Source organism: Narcine bancroftii, chromosome 6, assembly GCF_036971445.1.
Source record: "Narcine bancroftii isolate sNarBan1 chromosome 6, sNarBan1.hap1, whole genome shotgun sequence".
NCBI classification, from domain to species: Eukaryota; Metazoa; Chordata; class Chondrichthyes; order Torpediniformes; family Narcinidae; genus Narcine; species Narcine bancroftii.
In genome coordinates, this window is record NC_091474.1 from 245,416,974 (window position 1) to 245,441,448 (window position 24,475).

Consider the following 24,475-nt stretch of genomic DNA (forward strand, 5'->3'; position numbering starts at 1 on the left):
AAGATCCAAAGCATCTTGCAGTGAAGCCTCTGTATTTCTATTCATGAAGGTTTCTGCAGTCATCGACACATCCACACCTGCCTTGTGAAGAGCGTTTCTGATCTGTTGGACATACATTTTTCTTCAATACGATAAGAATTCTTCTGTCATCAGCCGTGGAGATCTTCCTTGGAAAATCACTCCCTTTGTAATTACTGAGCTCACCAGTACACTCTTCCTTATAAATGATGTTCCAAACTGTTGATTTTGATAATCCTGTTTATGGCAATGTCTCGCTGATTTATTCTTGTTTTTCAGCCTCATAATGGCTTCTTTAAATTTAAACATATAGCACGATAACAGGCCATTTCAGTCCATACACACAATCAGTATGTTTTTGAACAGTGGGAGGAAACTGGAGCACCCGGGTAAAGCCCACGCAGACATGGAGAGAACGTACAAGCTCCTTACAGACAGTACAGAATTCGAACCCCAGTCCCGATTGTTGGCACAGTCAAGGCATTGCACTAACCACTAAGCCAAATGTGCAGCCCCACTTTGACTTTCATTGGGCACAACTCTGGTCCTCATGTGGAAAAATGGCAACTACAGACTCCAAAGGTGATCACAAACTGAGCTCTCTTCTACCCATTCTAATGAAGAAATTAAACATACCCGAGTACTCAATGTCCCAAATATTATGGTGCCATGAAATGAGGAGACTCTGTATAAAAACTGCAGTAATTTCTACATGGTCAAACCAAAATGTATACAAATACCATGAATAAAATCTGGAATCTGCACTCTAATCACATGTGATTTGTTTGATTACAAATTTAAAACTATGGAGCACAGCAAGAAATAAAGGAAAAAAATGTTTTTGTCCCAAACATTATGGAGGATCCTGTATCCCTGAAAACCAAGGTTGTTAACTCTGACAGGAAAATGCAAACTCTGTACTCTCATCAAAATTTCACCTTTGAAGGTCTCCCACTTACCCGTCCCAATCTATGCTCACTAGATCTTTCTCATTTACTCAGAATTGGCCTTTCTCTAATTTAGAATCTCAACCAGAGGGCCAGACCCATCCTTCTGCATAATTATCTTGAGACCAATGGCATTATGATTACTGGACCCAAAATGTTTCCCGACACGTACTTCTTCTACCACCTGTTCTGCCTCATTCCCCAATAGTTGGTGCCTCTATATATTGATTTAGAAAACTTTCCTCAACACATCTGACATCCATACAGCCCTTTTACAGCATGAGAGTCCCAGTCAATCATTGTCTGCCTTACAGCAGGCAGAAGGCAATCTTGTGTAATATTACATGACAATAAAGGAATCTTGAACTGCGGAAAGTTAAAATCTACTATCACAACTTCAGGTTTCCTTCAGCTGTCTGCTAGCTCTCTGCAGACTTGCTCCTCCAATTTTTGTTGACTATTGGGTGGTCTAAAATACAACCCATTAATGTGGTCAGACCTTTTCTATTCCTCAGCTCCACCCATATTGCCTCAGTAGATGAGCCCTCTGTAATATTTTCCGTCAGCAATAACATCCGTCTGCATTCATCACATCTGCATCCCCGGAACATTGGGCCAGTCCTGTCCCTCTTGCAAACAGTGGCCACAATAATTCCACATGCCGATCTAGGTCCGTTACATGCCAATCTAGGTCCATTACATGCCAATCTAGGTCCGTTACATGCCAATCTAGGTCCGTTACATGCCAATCTAGGTCCGTTACATGCCAATCTAGTTCTATTACACGCCAATCTAGATCCGTTACACGCCAATCTAGATCCGTTACATGCCTATCTAGTTCCGTTACATGCCTATCTAGTTCCGTTACACGCCAATCTAGTTCCGTTACACGCCAATCTAGTTCCATTACATGCCAATCTAGGTCCGTTACATGCCCATCTAAACTAGTCTGCCTTTCCACAATACTCCTTGCATTGAAATAGACACACTGTAGAACATCATTCCCACCACTGCACAACCCTTTGATTATATCTCAACTATCTTTTTCCTTCTCCACTCCACTAACTGCTCTGGCATTTTGGGTCCCATCCCCATCCCCTTGCAAATCCACCACTGGAGAAGGACTATTAAACCTTCCTGAGAGAACATTAGCCCCTCTCTACTTCAGGTAACATGTTGGACGCAGTGAGGGAAAGCCCAATTTTTGGAGATGAACACTGTGTTCTGGAATAGACGTGTACGGCCATCACTTTGGTGTAGAATAAAGGTGTAGACTAGTTTCTAAATGGGAGAGAATTGTTAAAGTGGAGTTTCAAAGGAACTTGGGAGTCCTTGTGCACAAATTCCTAAAGGTTAACTTGCTGGATGAATCAGTAGTTAGGAATGTAAATGTAACGTTAGTGCTCATTTTGAGAAAACTAGAATATAAAGGCAAAGATGTAATGCTGAGGTGTTGGTCAGACTGTAGCTCCTGACGGCGCTACTGAAATGAAGCACGTCCACACAGCACAAGGGTGAACCAGTAACTGAACTTTTATTTGAATCTCTTGCGCTGCTTTAAGAGGATGACCCACTTCCTGTTTGGGGTGCTCTGGTCTATAGGAGTGAGGCCCAGCATGTGGCGGAGTCACTGCCTGCCCAGCCACGCACAACCAGGAAGTGACGACATCTCCCAGGCAACACGTGTCGCCAAATGCGGGCTTCTCCTGAGAAGGGAAGGAAGGGGGGCCCATGGCCTCTTGTTTCAACCAACGGGAGTGGCAATTCGGCCCAAATGTACAGTCGCTCAGGCTGCTAAAAGACCACATTTGGTGTGTTTTGGTCCCCTGACCAAAGGAAGGATGTGCTGACATTGGAGAGGGTCCAGAGGAGGTTTACGTGAATGGTCCCAGGGATGAGGGTTAACATAGGAGGAGCTATTAATTGCTTTGGATTTATACTCGCTGAGGTTTAGATGGATGAGGGGTGGGGTGGGGAAATTTCAATAAAACCTATCAAATATTGAAGTAAAACCACAATGCTACAGAAACTTAGCAGGTCAAATATTGCACTTTAGAGAGCAAAGATAAAGATATATAACCAACGTTTCAGGCTTGAACCCTTCATTAAAGTATGAGCAAAATGTCGGCAGGTGCCCAAACAAAATGGTGGGGTGGGTGGAGAGGTCAGGGGGAGGAGCACGGTCTCACAGGCAGGAAGTAATAGGTGGATAAGCAGCAAGGAGGGGAAGGGGGGATGGCTCTGTGAATGGAGAGGGAAGGGGGTGGAGAGCTGGATGAAAGAAGACAGAGGGAATGGGAAGGGAGGGAGAACGGGGAGAAGGCCAGCCGTAAATGGAAAAGTCGATGTTAATGCCATCCAGTTGGAGAGTGCCCAGCCTATTAGGTATTGCTCGCCCAATTTATGGTTGGTCTGGGTTTGACAGAACACGAGGCCATGGCCACTGGGAGATCCCTGTCATTGATGTGGACAGAGTAATAGGTGCTTAGCGAAGTGATCTCCCAGTCTGCGTCCAGTCTCTCCGGTGCAGAGAAGGCCACAAAGGGAGAACTGGATGCAGTAAATGACTCCCATAGATAAACAAGTGATTGTTTAGGGCCCTGAATATTGGTGAGGGGAGGAGGTGCGGGCGCAAGTATGGCACTTCCTGCGGCCGCAGGGGAAGGTGCCAAGGGGGCAACTAATGGGAAGCTATGAGTGGACGAGTGAGTCACGGAGGTAACAGTCCCTACAAAAGTCGGAGAGGGGAGTAGATGTGCCTGCAGGTGAAATCATGTGGTAGGCAATGGAAATTACGGAGGATAATGGTTGGATGTGGAGGCTGGTGGGGTGGTAGGTGAAGACAAGGGGAATCCTGCTTTTGTTGCATCGAGAGGCAGAGGGGGGCCAGGGCAGATGAGCGGGAAATAGAGGAAATGCAGGTGAGGGTTGAGTTGATTGATGGTGGTGGAGGGAAAGCCACATTTCTGGAAGGAGGAGGACATTTTGGATGATCTGGACTGGAAGACCTAGCTTGGGAAGATACGACAGAGACGGAGGAATTGAGAGAAAGGAACAGAATTCTTGCAGAGGATTGAGTATGAAGAGGTGTAGTTGTGGGCATTGGTAGGATTATACAAAATATCTGCAGAAAGCTCACCTCATGAGATATAAACAATGAGATCAAAAAGAAGGGAAAGTGTCGCCAGAGATGGACCGTGAATTTGAGGCCAGAATGAATGGACCGTGAATTTGAGGTCAGAATGAAGGGCTGGATAGAGTGGATGTGGAGAAGTTCACCCAGTACTGGGTGAGTCTAGGACCTTAGGCAGAGCCTCAGAATAGGATGACCCTTTAGAACAGAAATGGGGAGAAAGATTAAACAAGTTAGGACTTGATCCCTTGGAGCAAAGAAGAATGATAGAAGTTTACAAGATGATGAGAGGTAGAGACAGAGTGGATACAAGTAGGCTTTTTCCACAGATTGGGGGAGATAAATATGAAAGGTCATAGATTTTACCTGAAAGGGGAAAGGTTTAGGGGAAACATTAGGGAAAAGTTCTTCACTCAGAGAGTGGTGGAAGTTTGGAACAAGTTTCCATTGACATGTGGTAAATGCGTGCTCGATCTTAAGTTTTAAGAATAAATTGGATAGATACATGGATGGTCTGGAGGGTTATGGAATGGGAACGGGTGAATGGGACTCGTGGAATAATGATTGGCACGGATTAGAAGGGCCAAATGGCCTGTTTTCTGTGCTTTAGCGTTCTATGATTCTAAATGTTCTACAGCCAGTGGGTGGTGATTCTATGGAATGTGTTGCATGCAGACAGCTGCAGAAAGAGAGGGCAGGCAGTGAGGGGAACTACCCTGGACACCTTGCAGGGCCGAGTCTAGGATCCAAACTTCAGAGAGTGACGAGCCCGGACTCTGACACTGGTAAGTGCAGGTACGCACACCGAGGGCCACACTCACCTCAGATGGCAACTCCACTTCAGTCGTCGAGTACACGAGGTTTATTTCAATCAAGTCTTTGGGAAAGTATCCAAACTGACTCCCCACCTGTGACAGAAAGAGTTCAGATCAAGCAACGAAGCAGCCAAAAAAGAGCACGAGGCACAGACAAGGCAATAGCCAGTCTGAAACTGTTATCCCCATTCCCTATTGTTAAAATTTAATTTAGTGATACAGCACAGTAACAGGTTTTTCTGGTACACGAGCCCACCAAATTCACCCATGTGACCGATTAACCTACTAACCCCATACGCATTTGGAACGTGGGAGGAAACGAAGCACCCAGAGGAAACCCGCACCGACACAGGGAGAACATACAAACTCCTGACAGACAGCACCAGATTCAAACTCATTGGAACCAGGTTCTGGGGCCTCAATCTGTGAGGGCAGGGTTCCCAAAGGACCTTGAGCCACTGACACCATCCAGGAATTGGGATTCAGTCAGAAAAGGGTGACTCGGATGCCTGGAACTCGAGTTTGCCGTCAGAATGGACAGGAGGTTACGGGAGCGCAGGAAATGGAAAGATTCATGGAAACTCAATGCCTGATGGGACTCTCTCTTCCTTTTTCTTGCTTGTCTTTATACCAGGGCCTCTCTGTGTGGCTCTGCAGGGCAAAGGCCCCAGAAGAGTGTTGCGTGAAGGGAATAAACTGATCCAGAGGAGTCACGTGATAGAGTAGTGGCCAGTAGGAGAATACCAGCCCTCTCCAGAAAAGGAAAAAAGTAAAGAAAAAGCAAAGCCACAGCCACACCATCCACAACAAATTAAAAATAAAGGTGTGGAGAAAATGGCACGAAAGAAAGAAAAGCCAAAACCAACAGGAAGAAAAGAAGAAGGAAAGATGTCGGAAGAGAAAGGTGAAGGCCATACCTGTACGAAGGACCAGGGACCCGCCGTGGAGAGAGGGGCCCACTCCCTGAGGTCAGTTGAAACCCCAAAGGGTCGCGACCCACCGAGCGCAGGACTACAAGGATGGCTCACGGAGCCAAACAAAGGTGCGCAACTGCGCACGACAAAGACAACACCGACAGGAGGGGGAACCAGCTGAGGAGTGGAACTCCACAGCTTGAACAGCTGAGAAAGAACCGACAGCAGGACTCCCAGCAGGAAGACACAGAAAATAACAGGAACGAGAAGGAGAGTGAAAAAAGGAAATGAGAGACTCAACAGATGACCAGCCCAGAGGAAGAGGAGCAACATCAAGACACCATTAATAAAAACAAAAATACCCAGCAAACAGAGATAAACAGCCCAACAAGAAAGTCAGAAGAGACACAGATACAAGGAAGAGAGGGAGAGGACACAGGTCGTGGAGTGGACTCAGGGGAAGAGGAGGGAGAACATCAAGCTCTGCACAGGGAAATAGAAGATAAAGGGAATGGACTGTACATAGATAGGAAATTTTTTCAAGAATATATGGAAGCAGTAAAAGATTGGCAGACACGAGAATTTAATGAAATAAAAAGAAGAATAAAAGGTACAGAAGAAAAAGTGAGTAGATTAGAGATGGTCATGACAGAAATAGGGAAAAGAGTAGACAAGGTGGAAGAACGAGAAACACCCATAGAAATGGAGATGGACGACTTAAAAAGAAAATTGGAAGAATCTGATTAAAAAGTTAAAGAAACACAGGAGCTGTTAGCTCAGAAGATGGATATCATGGAAAACTATAATAGGAGAAACAATATAAAGATAGTGGGCCTTAAAGAAGATGAAGAAGGCAAAGATATGAAAGAATTTATAAAAGAATGGATCCCCAGGATCCTAGGAATGCCAGAATTACAGGAAAGAATGGAAATAGAAAGGCCACACAGAACATTAGCCCCTAAACCACAGCCACAACAAAAACCAAGATCCATTCTAGCAAAATTCCTGAGATACACGACAAGAGAAAATATATTGGAGAAGGCAATGAAAAAATTAAGAGAGAACAAAAAGCCACTAGAATACAAAGGTCAAAAAAATGTTTCTACCCAGTCATAAGTTTTGAGCTCCTGAAGAAGAGGAAGGAATTTAACGCAGGAAAATCGATCCTATAGAAAAAAAGGCTATAAATTTATGTTAAGATATCCAGCGGTGGTTAAAATAGTTATCCTGGGGCAGCAAAGCAGACTGTTCTCGGATCCGGAGAAAGCACAAGAATTTGCAGAACGCCTGCAAAACAGACAGAGAGATGAAGAGATGTAACAAGAACAAAAATGACAACAAACTATATATATATATATATATAAAAAATAGAGTATAAGTAAGAACTAAGAAGGGAAAGAAAGGGAAGAAAGGAAGTAAGGAGGGAATTAAGAGAGTGACCTTTGTTATATATGAAGATTAAAATCTTTTCTGGGGGGGGGCTGGGTGGAGAAGAATAACAGTCACTGCGAAATCAGTTGAAGCTTGTGAGCGGATTCGCAAATCCAAATGGAGAGGGGAGATGTGGTTGCCCGACAAGGGACAAAGGGCAACTCAGAAAGGGGAGGGACTATTGGGGTTAAAGGAATTTTAGATATGAGAATAGTGGAAATTTTTTATCATTTTAGAAATGTCTTATAATGTGTTCAAAAAAAGAAAGCAGAAATGGATAAGAAGGGAAGGTGGTGATGAGGAAGCGGAAAGGAAAGGTAAACAAATTATGAAATGGCTATGTTGAACTATATGACTTTAAATGTTAAAGGAATACATAACCAAATCAAAAGGAAGAGGCTGTTAAATTTACTGAAGAAAGAAAAAATTGATATAGCATTCGTGCAAGAAACACATCTAACTGAAGAGGAACACAAGAAATTAAAGAGAGATTGGGTAGGACACGTAACAGCAGCATCATGTAATTCAAAAGCCAGAGGAGTAGTTGTATTAATCAATAAAAATGTACCAATCAAATAGAAGAGGAAATAATAGATCCAGCAGGGAGGTATGTAATGATAAAGTGTCAGAAATATTCAGAATTATGGAATTTGCTCAATGTGTACGCACCTAATGAAGAAGATCAAAAATTTCTGCAAGATATCTTTTAGAAGATTGCAGATACGCAGGGGAATATACTGATAGGAGGGGACATTAACCTTAATTTGGACTCAAAGATGGATAAAACTGGAAAAAAGACTAGCAGAAAGAACAAAATAACCAAATTTATGGTTAAATCGATGCAGGAAATGCAACTTTTGGATATATGGAGGAAACAACACCCAAAGGAGAAGGAATACTCATATTATTCGGGTAGACATAAAACATACTCAAGGATAGACCTGTTCCTGTTGTCAGCCCACATTCAAGGGAGAGTTAGGAAAACGGAATATAAAGCTAGATTGTTATCGGATCACTCGCCCCTGTTATTAGCAATAGAGCTGGAGGACATCCCACCAAGAACATACAGATGGAGATTAAACTCTTGTCTTGTCTTGTAAACTCCATGCTACTTAAAAGACAGGATTTTAGAGAATTCATTGAGCGACAAATTAAAATGTACTTTGAAATAAATACGGAATCAGTGAAAGATAAGTTTATACTATGGGATGCAATGAAAGCGTTCATCAGAGGGCAGATAATAAGTTATGTAACTAAGATGAAGAAGGACTACAATCAGGAAATAGAACAGTTGGAAAGGGAAATAGCAAGTACAGAAAAAGAATTAGCAATAAAGGAAGATACAACAAAAAAAGAGAATTGGCAGATAAAAAAATAAAATATGAAACACTACAAACATATAAGGTGGAGAAGAACATAATGAAGACAAAACAGAAGTATTATGAGCTAGGAGAAAAAACACACAAAATTCTAGCGTGGCAGCTTAAGACAGAACAAACTAAAAGAACGGTATTGGCATCAAGGAAAAAGGACAAACAAATTACATATAACCCAACGGAGATCAATGAAAACTTCAGGAAATTCTACGAGCAACTATATCGAACTGAGAACAAAGGGAAAGAAGACAAAATAGATGAATTTCTAGCTAAAATTGAACTACCGAAATTGCAAGCAGAGGAGCACAATAAATTAATAAAACCATTTGAAATAGAGGAAATACAGGATATATTAAAAAAAAACTACAGAACAATAAAACGCCGGGAGAGGATGGACTCCCAATAGAATTCTATAAAACATTTAAAGACATTAATTCCTCCTCTCCTGGAAATAATGAACCAGACTGAAGAAACACAAAACATGCCAGATTCATGCAAAACAGCAATAATTACAGTAATACCAAAGACGGGGAAAGATCCACTAAAACTAGCATCGAATAGCCCAATATCTCTACTTAACACAGATTATAAAATAATAGCTAAACTATTAGCAAACAGATCGGCTGAAAATTGTGTACCAAAAATAGTAAAACTAGATCAAACTGGATTTATTAAGAAAAGACAAACAACGGACAATATCTGTAAGTTCATTAACTTAATACATGCAGTACAAGGAAACAAGACGCCAACAGTAGCGGTTGCTTTAGAAGCGGAGAAAGCATTTGACAGAGTAGAATGGAATTATTTATTCAAAGTACTACAGAGGTTCAACCTACCAGAGAAATATATTAATTGGATTAAAGCATTAAATAAGGGACCATTGGCGAAGGTGACAGTAAATGGATATATATCAAACCAATTTAAATTAAGCAGATTAACTAGACAGGGATGACCACTATCTCCCTCACTGTTCATGTTAGCTATAGAACCACTGGCAGAAATGATAAGAACAGAAAATAAAATAAGAGGGTTAAAAATAAGAGAGAAGGAAAATCAGTCTATTTGCAGATGACGTCATAGTATACTTAACAGAACCAGAAATATCAATAAAAGAATTACATAAGAAATTGAAGGAATATGGAGAAGTATCGGGATACAAGATCAATGCAAATAAAAGTGAAGCAATGCCAATGAATAATGCGGATTTCACAAAATTCAAGAAAGAATCACCATTTAGATGGCAAACACAAGCAATGTGATACCTAGGTATACAACTAAATAAAAATCTCGGCCATCTATATAAACTAAATTATCATCCATTAATGAAAAAATTACAAGACGACTTAGAGCATTGGAAAGACTTACCACTAACACTGATAGGAAGGGTAAACTGTATTAAAATGAATATCTTCCCAAGGATACAATACCTATTTCAATCATTACCAATTCACCTAACAGAGAAATTCTTCAAGGAGCTAAAGAAATTAATAAGGAAATTCTTATGGAAAGGGGGGAAACTGAGGATAGCGCTAGATAAATAAACAGAATGGTACAAACAAGGGGGCTTACAACTACCAAACTTTAAGAATTATTATAGAGCAGCACAATTAAGATACCTATCAGATTTTTATCAAACAAGGGAAAAACCAGATTGGACCAGATTAGAGCTAGATAAAATACGGGAGAAGGTATCTGAACATATACTATATAAGTGGGATGAAAAGTTGGTGCAACATAGGAATTCACCAGTACTGCACCAGCTGCTCAACACTTGGAAGAAGATTCACGTAGAAAGGAATAAAACAAATTATCAACTACCAAAATTAATATTGACGCAAAATCAACTAATCCCTTTCACAATAGATAACCTTTCCTTTAGAGAATGGGAGAGAAAAGGGATCAAAAGAATAGAAAATTGTTTTTTGGGAAATAAATTATTATCTTTTGAACAAATGAAGGACAAATATGGTATAATTCACGGTACAATGTTTGCATACCACCAACTGAAAACCTATTTGAAGGACAAATTGGGAAGCAGGCTGAGGTAACAGAAGGAAGCAATTTTGAATATGTGATTACAGACACAATGATAATTAAAAAATTTATAACAAACATGTACATCAAACTGCAAGAAAAGGAGAATGAGGAAACAAGCTGTAAACCTAAACAAAAATGGGAGCAAGATCTAAACATAAAGATAAAGAATGAAACATGGGAAAAGCTATTGTCCGGAACTATGAGAAATACAATAAACACGAGGTTACACATGATACAGTATAATTGGTTACACAAACTATACATCACGCCCCAAAAGTTAAATAAATGGGACCCAACAGTATCAGACAGATGTTTTCGCTGTAAAAAGGAAACGGGAACAACAGTACATGCAATTTGGGCATGTGAGAAAGTGAAAAAATTTTGGGAAGATCTAAACCTGGTATTAAATAAAATCACAAAAAGCAACATAGCAAAAAATCCAGAGATCTTTCTTCTAAGTAATATAAGAAGTAAAGAACTTGGTCTCGATTTGGATGGAGCACAAAAAAGATTTATTATGATAGCCTTAGCTGTAGCAAAAAAATGTATTATGTCAACCTGGAAATTAGAAGATAGCCTGAGAATACAGCAATGGTACATAGAAATGAATAAATGTATTCCATTGGAAAAAATAACATATAATTTAAGAAATAGCATCACAGTATTCGAACAAATTTGGGAACCGTACATGGAACACAACAGAGAAGCCCTACCACGGACCTCCACCCCCTAAAATGACAGAAGGAGAAGACGAAATGAACTGACCCATTATGTAAAAGTAGATGACACAAATTTCTTGTTTATTTTCATTGTGTGATGACGTTGTTTAATGGGTTTAATGTATCATATAGGTTGAACGTTGAGTGAGTGGGGAGGGGGAGTGAGGGAGGGAGGGAAGGGAGGAAGGAAAAAGGGGAGAAAATGACACTGTGTATATTCAAGAGGGAAATGTCTGTGTATTTTGATCAGTATGGTTGAAAAATAAAAAATTTTAAATAAAAAAAAAGGGAATAAACTGATCCTTGTCCTTCTGCAAGAATGACTGGCGTTAAAGGAAAGGTTTAAACATCCCAAGGTTTCATCTTCTCTGTGCTGACAAAGTTGGCATTCTGGGCTCGTCCCATTTGCCTGCATTTAGTCCAAATCTTGAACCCTTCTGAGCCAAATATCTGTCCAAATATGGTTAGGGGTTTAAATCTTAACTTTTCTTTTTAAATTTAGACATACAGCATAGTAACAGGTCCATTCAGCCCACAAGCCTATTCTGCCCAATTCCACCCAATTGACCTACAACCCCCAGTACATTTCAAACTGTGGGAGGAAACCGGAGCTCCTGAAGGAAACCAACGCAGGAAAACGGTACAGAGGGCTGTAATGGTATTGCACTAACCGCTATGCCAACTATTACAAACTTTTAAATGGCAAAATTGTATCAGCTTCTACAGTTTCTTCTGGCCGCTCATTCCAGTACAGACCACCCTCTGAATGAAAAAAGTAGCCCCAAAGATTTCCCCTTAAACCTCTCCCCTCAAACTCAGCCTCACTGCACAGCATGTGACATTAATTAAGCAAGGAGTGTTTAAATGTCGAATGACTGTGTAAATACACATCAGTGGAAGCTCAGTTAAAATATCCTAGATGGGAATTAGCAAACAGGAACTATGAGCTTTCCACATCCTGGAGTTGCCCAAGGCATCCTGGGATTATACCTAACGGAACCAGAAACATCAATAAAAGAATTACATAAGAAATTGAAGGAGTATGGAGAAGTGTCGGGATACAAGATTAATGCAAATAAAAGTGAAGCAATGCCAATGAATAATGTGGATTTCTCAAAATTCAAGAAAGAATCACCGTTTAGATGGCAAATGCAAACAATACGATACCTAGGTATACAAATAAATAAAAACCTCAGCCATCTATATAAACTTAATTATTATCCACTAATGAAAAAAATAGAGGAAGATTTAGACCATTGGAAAGACTTACCATTAACACTAATAGGAAGGATAAACTGTATTAAAATGAACATTTTTCCAAGGATACAATACCTATTTCAGGCACTGCCAATACACTTGACAGAAAAATTCTTTAAGGAGTTAAAGAAAATAATAAGGAAATTTTTATGGAAAGGGGGGAAACCGAGGATAGCACTAGATAAATTAACAGAATGGTATAGACAAGGAGGCTTACAACTGCCAAATTTTAAAAATTATTATAGAGCCGCACAATTAAGATATCTATCAGATTTTTACCAAACAAAAGAAAAGCCAGATTGGACTAGATTAGAGCTAGACAAAATAGGGGAGAAGATACCTGAACATATATTATATAAATGGGATGAAAAATTGGTAAAACATAGGAATTCTCCAGTATTGCACTATTTGCTTAATATTTGGAAGAAGATTCATGTAGAAAGAAATAAAACAAACTACCAATTATCAAAACTAATACTGACGCAAAATCAGCTAATCCCTTTTACGGTAGATAACCTGTCTTTTAGAGAATGGGAGAAAAAAGGGATTAAAAGAATAGAAAATTGTTTTTCGGGGAATAAATTATTATCCTTTGAACAAATGAAGGATAAATATAATATAACTCAAGATACAGTGCTGGCATACTGCCAATTGAAATCCTATTTAAAGGATAAATTGGGAAGTAGTCTGAAGTTACCAGAAGGAAGCAATTTTGAATATCTGATTACAGACACAATGATAATTAAAAAATTTATAACAAACATGTATATCAAACTACAAGAAAAGGAGAATGAGGAAATAAATGGTAAATCCAAACAAAAGTGGGAACAAGATCTAAACATAAAGATAAAAAAGGAAACATGGGAGAGGTTATGTTTAGGAACTATGAGAAATACAATAAATACGAGATTACGTATGATACAATATAATTGGATACATAGGTTATATATCACTCCTCAAAAGTTAAATAAATGGGACCCAACAGTATCTGACAGATGTTTTCGTTGTAAAAAAGAAATGGGAACAACAATTCATGCAATCTGGACTTGTGAAAAGGTGAAATAATTTTGGGAAGATCTAAACCAGATATTAAATAAAATTACAGAAAGTAATATACCAAAAAACCCAGAGATCTTCCTCCTAAGTAACATAAAAAATAAAGAATTTGGACTTGATTTGGAGGGTGTACAAAAAAGATTTGTTAAGATAGCCCTAGCTGTAGCAAAAAAATGTATTATGTCAAACTGGAAAATAGAAGATAATTTGAAAATACAGCAATGGTATATAGAAATGAATAAATGTATTCCATTAGAAAAAATAACATATAGTTTAAGAAATAATATAACATTATTTGAACAAATATGGGAGCCGTACATGGAATATAATAGAGAAAACCTACCGGGACATCTATCACCTAAAATGACAAAAGGAAAAGAGAATGGAAAGAATTGACTCAGTGGAAGTTTTTGTTCGTTAATGTTGAGTGACAACATTGTTTGATGGGTTTGATGTATCTTGGACTCAGAGTTTTAAATGGATGGAGGGGGAGGTGGGGGGAGAGGGGAGGAGGGGGGGGGTAGAAAACGGCACTGTATATATTTGAAAGGAGAAATGTGTATATCTTGAATAATGTGATCTATAGTGTGAAAAATAAAAAATTAAAAATAAAAAAAAAGGGTAGTCTTCGACTCCGGGGTGGTATTGATGCATTCATGAAATGGAGTAAGAAATTGATGGCGCTTAATCCCGACAACTCTGGAAGTAATGAATGTGCACCATGAATGGCAGGGTCTAAGGGAGAACTGAGGGACATCGAACAGCATCAGTGACCTGGGTCTGAATACGGCACTATCTGTAAGGAGTTTGCATGTTCTCCCCGTTTCTGCGTGGGTTTTCCCCAGCAGCTCTGGTTTCCGCCCACCTTCCAAAATGTATGGGGGGGTTGTAGGTTAATTGGGGTATTTAGGGCGGCATGGGGTCATAGGCCAGAAGGGCCTGTCGCCATGCTGCAAGTCGATGATAAATTAACCACAGTGCAGTCAAGCCCATCAGCCCACATGAGTATGAAGTAAATGCTGTGTTTAATGAAGCATTTGGGCTACTGGCCTTCATCTGTCAGGTGACTGAGGTAATGTTCCAACTTTATGAAACATTGGTCAGATGTCAGCCTGAGTGCTGGGCCAAGTTCTGGTCACCACAATGTAGCAAGGGTGTGAAACCACTGGAGAAGGTCCAGAGGAGATTCACCAGGACAGAAGGGACGGGAGAGGATGGATCTGTTTTTCTGGAGTTGAGAATGTTAAATGGTTATAATTGAGGGAGAGAATAGAAGGGTTGTTTTCGATGGTGGGAAAGCACAACTGCAGGATTGAAGGGAGTGCACTTAGAATAGAGATGTAGAGAAATGTCCTTAGTCAAAGATTGGTGAATCGATGGAATTTGTTGCCACAGGTGGTTGTGGAGGCCAAGTCATTAGGTGCATTTAAGGTAGAGATTGATAGGTATCTGAATACTCAGCGTATCAAGGGTTATGGGAACAAGAGAGGAGAGTGGGGCTGAGTGGAAGAATGGGTCAGCTCATGATTGAATAGTGGGACAGACAATGGGTTGAAAAGCTTACTTCTGCTCTTATGTCATATAGCCTTGGATAAAACTATGAAGGGTATAGATAGGGTGGGATGCTGGAAACCTCCTCATATTAGAGAGAGATAAAACAAGAAGACCTAGATTTCGGGCAAGGGGAAAGAGTTGGAGGGGATCTGATGGGGGCACCTTCACCCAGAGAGTGGCAGGTACACAATGTCAGTGACAACAGTGTCATGAGACTAGGCATTGAAGCTTGAGGCTAACTCTGACACGTCCCCACTGGACTGCAAGGATGTGGTGGACTGAATGCTGCGCAATTCTGACGCTGCAGCACTCACTCACTCACTCAACTCGGGATCTTGTCCTGCAGTAGGGGTTGTACTCACAACCCTCAGATTCAGAGCGAGTTCTCATCAGGCAAGAGCAGAGTGAACTAGGTGCTTTTAAAAGGCCATAAATCTTCGTCCGCGAAGCCAAGCCAAAGAAGAAGAATGTAACATAGAGACACACACAAAACCCCCAGAGAGAAAATACCCACACAAACATACAACACCCAAACACAGACTCACACACACTCACACTAACAAACACACACAGAACACCCCCATACAGAGAGAGACAGATGCACACACATATAAAGAAGACCCCCCACTCACAGAGATACACGTAGAGACCAACTTAACTTAGACACTGATACCCACAGAAAATACAGCCGTGTGTGTGTGTGTGTGTGTGTGTGTGTGTGTGTGTGTGTGTGTGTGTGTGTGAGAGAGAGACAAAGGCATAAACAGGCATCCACATAGACACACTGATTCACACAGAAAATACCCGAGAGAAAAAAAAATGCAAATAAAAAGCTACTCACACTTCCAGCCCAGATATCATTTCTCTTCCCTGCTAATTTGTAATAAACGTAGATGGTTTCGCCCGCTTTAAACTTGAGGAAGCGGCAGTCAGGACCTACAAAGTCCCTCAAAGCTTTACCACGGCACATCAGCACTAGAAGGAAGAAATCAAAGATAATTAGCTGGAGGTCTCCCAACATTCTCTCCAGCAGATCTCCCCAACTCCCCTATCCTAAGTGCTCCACTGACACAGAATCCTTCCCCCCGACCACCAACCTCCACCACCCCTCCCCATCCCTCCAGACAGAGGGAGAAGCTCTTCCTCCCCCACTTAGTCAGTACATTGCAGTAAAAAAAAAGGGAGGGGAGGGGAGCTCCAGGTTAGGGTTATAATACAATTCACTCATGACCAGGCTTAAATCACCATCCAGGACCTGGACATTTTAAAGTGGTGCATGCCATTTTTTTTTTACAATATTTACTGTCACGTATTCTGAGGTACTGTGAAAAGCTTTATATTGTGTGCCACCCAGCCAAGCCAACCCATACTTTACAGCAGGCAGTGTTAAATGATTGCAATGCTTGGAGGATCAATAAGGTGGAAAGTCACAGACCTTTGGGCAGTATTGGTTAGCGCAACAATACTACAGGGCCAGCAACCCAGGTTCAAATCCACTGCTGTCTGTCAGGAATTTGAATGTTCTCCCCATGTCCTCACAAAATCATCAGAAAAGAGGTGTAGGTGCCACAAGAATCACACCAGGAACAGCTGCTCCCCCTCCACCATCAGACTACGGCAAACTCAATCAGGCATTTATTTGTGCACTTGATTGTTTTTTTTTACCATTCTCTCTGCATTGCAACGTTAAATTTGTTTACATTTGTAGCGGCACTACACCTCCCAAAAGGCATCGAACCAGCCATGTGGCGTCAGCGCGTAATGACGTCAGCACGGGTCGAGCGCTTGGTTCGGGCTTTTAAAAGGTTGTGCAGGTGATGAAGTGTAAATCCGTATGATTCAGTCTAGAAACACCTGGTGTGGTTATTTTGCCGTGTCCACTGTAATTCCAGTGGCCATAATTGGTGACCCCGACGAGTCCAAAAATATATTTTTGGACAAACATGGACTCTGCAGCCCTTACTGTGAAGCTACCCCCTTTCTGCACAGCTGAGCCTGAACTGTGGTTCCAACAGGCTGAAGCTCAATTTCACCTTTGCAAAGTCAAACTGGACACCACTCATTATTACCATCTTGTCAATGTCCTGGACCAGGCCGTCGCTAAGAGGGTTGGTGTCTTCCTATGGGATCCACCACATACCAGTAAGTATGACACTTTAAAAGTACTTCTATTATGTGTAATATGGTATGTCCCGTAGGGAAAGGGCAGCCAAACTACTGCACTTCAATGGGTTGGGAGACCATGCCCCATCAGAACTAATGGATGAAATGCTATCCTGGCAGCTGGCAAAAGGCCCAATATGTTATTCGAGCAGCTCTTTTTGGAGCAAATGCCAGATAATATTAGGCTCTTGTTATCCAAGTGTTCATTTGAAAACCCAAGGGCTGTAGTGGCGGAGGCAGACATTCTATGGCTGGCTAAAAATGCACAGCAAGGAAAGACAAGTCTGCATAACCAATCCCTCCAATATTGGCCCCGTGTCACACTCCAGTGCTCTTAACACATCACTCCCTACAAGCAGGCAACGCCCCAAGACAAGCAAGCAGCCTGTGGACTCTTCATCTCCCTCCCCTCATCAATGTGATCTACCGGGATCGTTGTCTGAAGAGGGCCCGCAAAATCATTGAGGACCCCTTCCACCCCGCACACAGCATCTTTCAGCTGCTCCTGTCAGGGAAGAGATACAGGAGGATCAGAGCCAGCACCGCCAGGCTGAGGAACAGCTTCTTCCCACGGGCAGTGAGAACGCTGAACGACCAAAGGCACTGCTCATACAAACCATTTGCACAAAACGATGTCTGTTTATTTATTTATTTTTATAGATAAAATACTTATCCTGCATATATGTATTTTTTTGTCTGTACATGTGTTATGTCTGGCTGTGTGTCTGCGTGTTTTGCACTGAGGCTGTACTTGTACAATCAGATGACAATAAATGTGACTTGACTAGTCTCACCTGCCAATAGAAGCAACTTTCCTGCCTCTATTCTATCTATCCCTTTCATAATTTTATGTCTCTATAAGATTTCCCCCCACCCCATACTTATAAATTCCAGCAAGTACAATCCCGGGTGACTCGATCTCTCCTCACCCCTTCACTTCTGAAATCAACCAGGTAAACACGACGCATGAGAAAAAACTTTGTGCGTCTCTAAATCGCACGTATCGGTGTGGTTTTGAGCACAAGTTATTCCACAAGTGCTCCCTTCAAACAAGCTGCAACAGTTAACTCAAGAAAATACAGAACTAAATTAAAATTTGCGACAACACCCAAATAATAAGGCATGGTAGACGAAAAGGAGTGAAAGTCTAGGTGTGTGGCTGGTGCCAACAAGCTCTCTCTCCTTGTCAACAAGATGAAGGAGATGATCACTGACCTCAGGAGAGGGGGCAGAGTCCACACCCCTGTCCATCTTAATGGTGCTGACATTGAAAGAGTAGGTAGCTTTGTTGGGATAAATATCTCCAATGCCCTGACCTGGGACAAACAAGTTGAGGTGACAATAATGAAAGCAGACTAATAGTTTTTTTTGAGTACGATGGAAGTTCAGCATGTCCCCCTTGACCCTCAGCAACTTCTACAGGCACACCGTTGAAAGCAGGGTTGCCTGATGCATCACAGCATGGGACGGCAGCTGCCCTGTTCGAGGTCAGAATTTTCAAAGGGTGGTGACTGCAGCTCAGAACACCATGCCAACGTCCCTCCCCTCCATCTCCCATTGCTTAGGAAAGGTCACTCCCTGGACACACACTCTTCTCCCTCCTTCCATCAGAGAAGGGGGGGAAGGTTCAAGAGTGTACAGGTGCAAACAAAAAGGGCTAAAGACAGTTTCTTCCCTGCAGCCATCAAGCTCTTGAATAAACCCCACCTCAGTGCTCCCATGCTATCCTTGCTTGGTACTAAATGATCTTCCTTTTCATTGTAATCCAATATTCTATAAATGGTGCTCCTTACACGGCTATATGAAAAAATGTTAAAAACCTGTTAATCTGCTCGCAGAAGAACCCTTCTCACTGTACTTGGGAGTAATGTGACAAGTAAATTTCAAACTTGACACAAAGATTGGAGATGACTGCTTCTCAGACTGGAAGCCTGTAACTAGTGGTGTGCCTCAGGGATCGGTGCTGGGACCATTGTTGTTTGTCATCTATATATCAGTGATCTGGATGATAATGTGGTAAATTGGATCAGCAAGTTTGTAGATGACACTAAGATTGGAAGTGTTGTGGACAGCGAGGAAGGTTTTCAAAGCTTACATAGAGATCTGGACCAGCTGGAAAAATGGGCTGAAAAATGACAGATGGATTTAATGCAGACAAGTGTGAGGTGTTGCACTTTGGAAGGACAAACAAAAAAGGACATACACAGTAAATGATAGGCCACAGAGGGGTGCAGTAGAACAGAGGGATCTGGGAATACAGATACATAATTCCCTGAAAATGGTGTCACAGGTGAATGGGGTTGTAAAGAGAGCTTTTTTGGCATATTGGCCTTCATAAATCAACGTATCAAGCATAAGGGTTGAGATGTATGGTAAAGTTGTACAAGACATTGAGGAGGCTAAATTTGGATATTGTGTGCAGTTTTAATCATCTAACTACAGGAAAGATATCAATAAGATAGAAAGAGTGCAGAGAAGATTTATTAAGGTGTTGCCCAGACTTCAGGAACTGAGTTATGGGGAAAGGTTAAACAGGTTAGGACTTCTTGTTAATCCCTGGAGCATAGAAGTATGAGGGAAGATTTGATAGAAGTATTTAAAATTATGAGGGGGACAGACAAAGTAAATGGGATAGGCGTTTTCCACTGAGGGTCGGTGAGACACAAACCAGAGGACATGGGTTAAGAGTGAAAGGGGAAACATTTAGGGGGAACATCTTCATGCATAGAGTGGTGGGAACTTGAAACTAGCTTCCAGCTGAAGTGGTGAATGCAGGCTCAATTTTAACAATTAAGAAGAATTTGGACAGGTACATGGATGGGAGAGGAATGGAAGGTTATGGACTGGGTGCAGGTCAGTGGGACTAGGCAGAAAAATGGTTTGACAGACTAGAAGGGCCTGTTTCTGTGCTGTAATGTTCTATGGTTGTATAACCTGTGCTTCTGCTCACAGAATCTTTCTCACTGTACTTGGTATAATGTGACAGGTAAACGCCTTTCGGTCCTCGGTGTTGTGCTGACCCAGATATTTCTTATATATTCCCTACCTTGTAACCTTCTATTTTTCTTCCATCCATGTGCCTGTCTAAGAGTCTCTTAAATGCCCCTAATGTTTCAGCCTCCACCACCCCTGGCAAGACATTCCTGGCACCAAAACTTACCCCTATGTAAAAAAACTTACCCCTGATGTCTCCCCTAAATTTCCCTCCCTTCACTTTGTCCAGGTGTCCTTGATGTTTGCTATTTCTAATTTGGGAAAAAGGTGCTGGCTCTCCACTTTATCTATGCCTCTCAAAATCTTGTCGACCTCTATTAAGTCTCCTCTTATCCTTCTACGCTCCAAAGAGAAAAGTCCCAGCTCTGATAACCTTGCCTCATAAAGACTTGTTTTCCAATCCCAGGCAACATCCAGGTAAATCTGCTCTGAGCCCTCTCCACAGCTTGCACATCCTTCCTATAATGAGCTGACCGGAACTAAACACAATACTCTAAATGTGGACTCCAGGATCCTTTAATGAGACAAACTGTTTCCACCCAAAATTTTAACAGACCATTTCTCTCCCTGCCTGATCCGCTGAGTCGCTCCCGCATCTCTTAGCTCACTCAAGATTCCATCATCTGCAGTTTTTGTGTTCCCCTAAAGATGGTCATACAACTAAAAGGGCAAAGCCAAAACAAATCAACTTGCGTTTGAACAGCCCCTTCTGTTACAGGATACGTTAGCATAGTTATGGGTTTAAAAAAAAGATAGAGTGTGGGGGTTTAATTTAGGTTACACTTCACAGAGTAATGCAAGAGCTTTGCTGAAGTGAGACATGCAGGCATCAGTGACTTTGCAGAGACAATGGAACTGCTCTGAAAAGGACTTCAAAAGGAAGTGCAAATGGAACATAAAGCTGATCACGTCTAGGCTCAGATACTGACAAGATCTTTTGAAATTTGGGTTTGGAGCCCTGTGAGAAGTCACATGGTTTTTACAAGCAAAGATAGGAAAAAAACAAACAGGTGATTTATCTTTTGGGGAGAGAGAGAGGTCAGTTCTACAGTAGCAGTTGAGGCTGCAAAATGGCAAGCTGTCAGGCTTGTTAAACCCCATTTTGAACACAGGTTGTAAGTTCTGAGTTCAGCCTGTTCAAAACCCTTGTAGTCCTTACAAGAGGAAATGGCTGGCTAGAATGTTTCTCCTGAAATAAGGGAAACAAGAAGAACTCTGTGGTGACCTGGAAGAAAGAGGTTATCATTTGTAAAACCCATGATGGGACAAGTTTCTTCGGCCAGACACCGAAGTGACTGATTGGAGGAAATCAGTTTGTATGCGTCCAACAAGCAACAAACCTCTCTCTGAAACCAACAAGAACGTTCCTGAATGGTAGCCATTTACCTTTCAGCACCAGAGCCTGGTGGAAATTATAAAGGTTGAATTCTGTGCACAGTATAAAAATTGCCTGATACCGGTGAACTTGGAGAAGTGAAAACTGAATGATTGGGCAGTGAAACATTTCCTGAACATATACACATTACACACACATGTGCTTAGAATTAGAAGAGGGTTAAGTTTAAGATTGATCTTGTTATAATGTTTAAAGAAAATTAAAAGCAACTTTTGTTTAAGTAACCATTGTCTTGGTGAATTTCTATTGCTGCTGGGTTTTGGGGTCCTCTGGGCTCGTAACACTGCCAATTCCCAAAGTGCTTGACAGATGAAGACATATTTGCAAAACCAATAGCCAATTTACCCACAGCTAGTTTGTAGAGAGAACAGCTTTAGAAATATTGAATGGGGTATGAGTGTTGATTAGAATACTTGAAAGAACCACCACTCTTCTTCAAAGTAACACCCCAGTCTTTTTTTTAATATTTAACTAAGTCTTTGTTTTATCAACTGAGTGAATCACAGCTGGTACTAAATGACCACAAAAATCTAAAAGTTGGGAAAAGTCTTAACATTTTTCCTATATTACAGAAAGGAGATTTGCTCATTTCTTTGACCAGCAATGTAATAGTTAAATGACCAGACTAGTGTCCAGTGGTTTGTACTCTTGATGCAAGCTCACATCCAACCACCTTGGCTGAAGGATTAAGAAGCTGAACACAATCTTGAGGAACCAAAGTTTCCAAACCCAAAACCCAACTATTCTTTCTCTCCCTCTAAGCCTGTTCGACCAGCTGACCTCCTCCAACAGACTGCGTTCAGCTTCACATTCCAGCATCTCCTGTTCGCCCTCTGTCTGAGGAAGTAAACTAATCAGAAATAAAAGATCAACAGCAATAATGCCCGCAGCAAATTACAGGATTAAAAAAATTCCTTCAGGTTGGCTGACATTCATCTGCCATCCTCGCTGAGTCATAGAGTTTCACATCACGGATAAAAAGGTCCTTCAGCCCAACATGCCTATGCCAACCAAGCTTGTCCTATTTTCTGATTGCTCCAAATCCATAGATCTCTCATGCTGCCATGCAGGTTGATAGGGTAGTTCAGGTTTATGGTATGCTGGCCTTCATTAGTTCAAGAGTCATGAGATATCAAGCTCTGGTGAGACCACACTTGGAATGTAGTGTTAGGTTCTATTCAGCTCATTACAGGAAGGACGTGGAAGCTATGGAGAGGGTGTAGGGAGATTTTCCGGGATGTTACTTCAGTTGGAGAACATGTCTTATGAGACAAGGGCTTTTCTCTTTGGAGCAAAGAATGGGAAGTGACAAAGTGTACAAGATTATGAGGGGCATTGACTGGGTGGATAGCCAGTACCTTTTTACCAGGGCAACAGTAGCAAACTCCAGAAGACATCTGGACAAGGTGAGGGGAGGAAAGTTTAGGGGAAGCATCAGAGGTAAGGTTTTTTTTAAAAGACACAGAGTAGTGGAACGCATTGGCAGGGGTGGTGGTGGAGGCTGGTAGGTTTAGGGGTGTGTGGTAGGGAAAGTTTAGATGGTTGAGCAGGTTTATATCGGTCAGCACAACATCATGGAGTGAAGGGCTGTAGTGTTCTCTGCTCTAAAACATTTCCCATCTCCCAAACAACTAGGAAAATATCCTGAGAAGTGGCAGTGCCTGCTCTCAATCCCGCCCACATCCTGTTAGCGAATGAATTAATGCATTAAAAATATGGAGCCTCCCCAAAACCAGGGAAACTGGAACGATGTGGATTCCTTTAATCCAAAAACCAAACCCCGACTGAAGCAAAAGAATCAGCATCGCCCCTTCTCTTCACAATCAGACGAGATAGGGCAATCGAGTGCAAGTTTATGGTGCGTGGGTGTGTGGAAAGGCAATAATTGGAAGTAGTCACACGGCTGATAAACACAGATTAAGTCTGAGTGAGGAGATAACAGCCATCAGTGGCGGGCTGCCCGCCTGCCGTGGGTCGGGGAGGGGGAGGCGGCCGCCCTCCCTCCCTCCCATCTCCTGGCTGCACTGGAACTCCAGCCTGGGGCATGGCTCGTCCAGGAGCATCCGGACCCCGGCCCAACACGCCCCTTCCCTCACTTACTGCTGCATTCCTCGTCCTGGCAGCGTTTGAAGTCGGACAGCAGCTTCTGCCCGGAGCCGACGGCGGCGACCACCAGCACCCACACACACAGCTCCCTCAGCACCACAGCCATGTTGCGCGGCGCAGGCGCGCTGGGCACCGCGACACGTCAGCAGCAGAGAGGGGGGCGGGAAGAAGGGGGGAGGGGGGGGATGGGGCGGGAAGAAGGGGGGGATGGGGCGGGAAGAAGGGGGGGATGGGGCGGGAAGAAGGGGGGGATGGGGCGGGAAGAAGGGGGGGATGGGGCGGGAAGAAGGGGGGGATGGGGCGGGAAGAAGGGGGGGATGGGGCGGGAAGAAGGGGGGGATGGGGCGGGAAGAAGGGGGGGATGGGGCGGGAAGAAGGGGGGGATGGAGGGGGTGAGATGGGAAGAAGGGGGGATGGAGGGGATGAGATGGGAAGAAGGGGGAATGGAGGGGGTGAGATGGGAAGAAGGGGGAATGGAGGGGGTGAGATGGGAAGAAGGGGGGATGGAGGGGGTGAGATGGGAAGAAGGGGGGATGGAGGGGGTGAGATGGGAAGAAGG

At 42.3% G+C, this 24,475-nt stretch overlaps 1 protein-coding gene across 7 annotated transcripts in view; it reads right to left on the reverse strand.

Moving 5' to 3' along the window:
* mia3 (MIA SH3 domain ER export factor 3) overlaps positions 1 to 24,037 on the reverse strand; it is a 111,046-nt gene extending 87,009 nt beyond the window's left edge. For all 7 annotated transcript variants that reach the window (XM_069887868.1, XM_069887872.1, XM_069887869.1 and 4 more), the window contains exons 1-3: positions 23,911 to 24,037; positions 16,099 to 16,232; positions 4,920 to 5,006 (exon numbers count right to left, since the gene is read on the reverse strand). In XM_069887868.1, the coding sequence (XP_069743969.1) occupies positions 4,920 to 5,006; positions 16,099 to 16,232; positions 23,911 to 24,022 (333 nt within the window). In that variant the 5' untranslated portion in view covers positions 24,023 to 24,037. The remainder of the gene's footprint in view (positions 1 to 4,919; positions 5,007 to 16,098; positions 16,233 to 23,910) is intronic.
* Between the last annotated feature and the right edge of the window lie 438 nt (positions 24,038 to 24,475).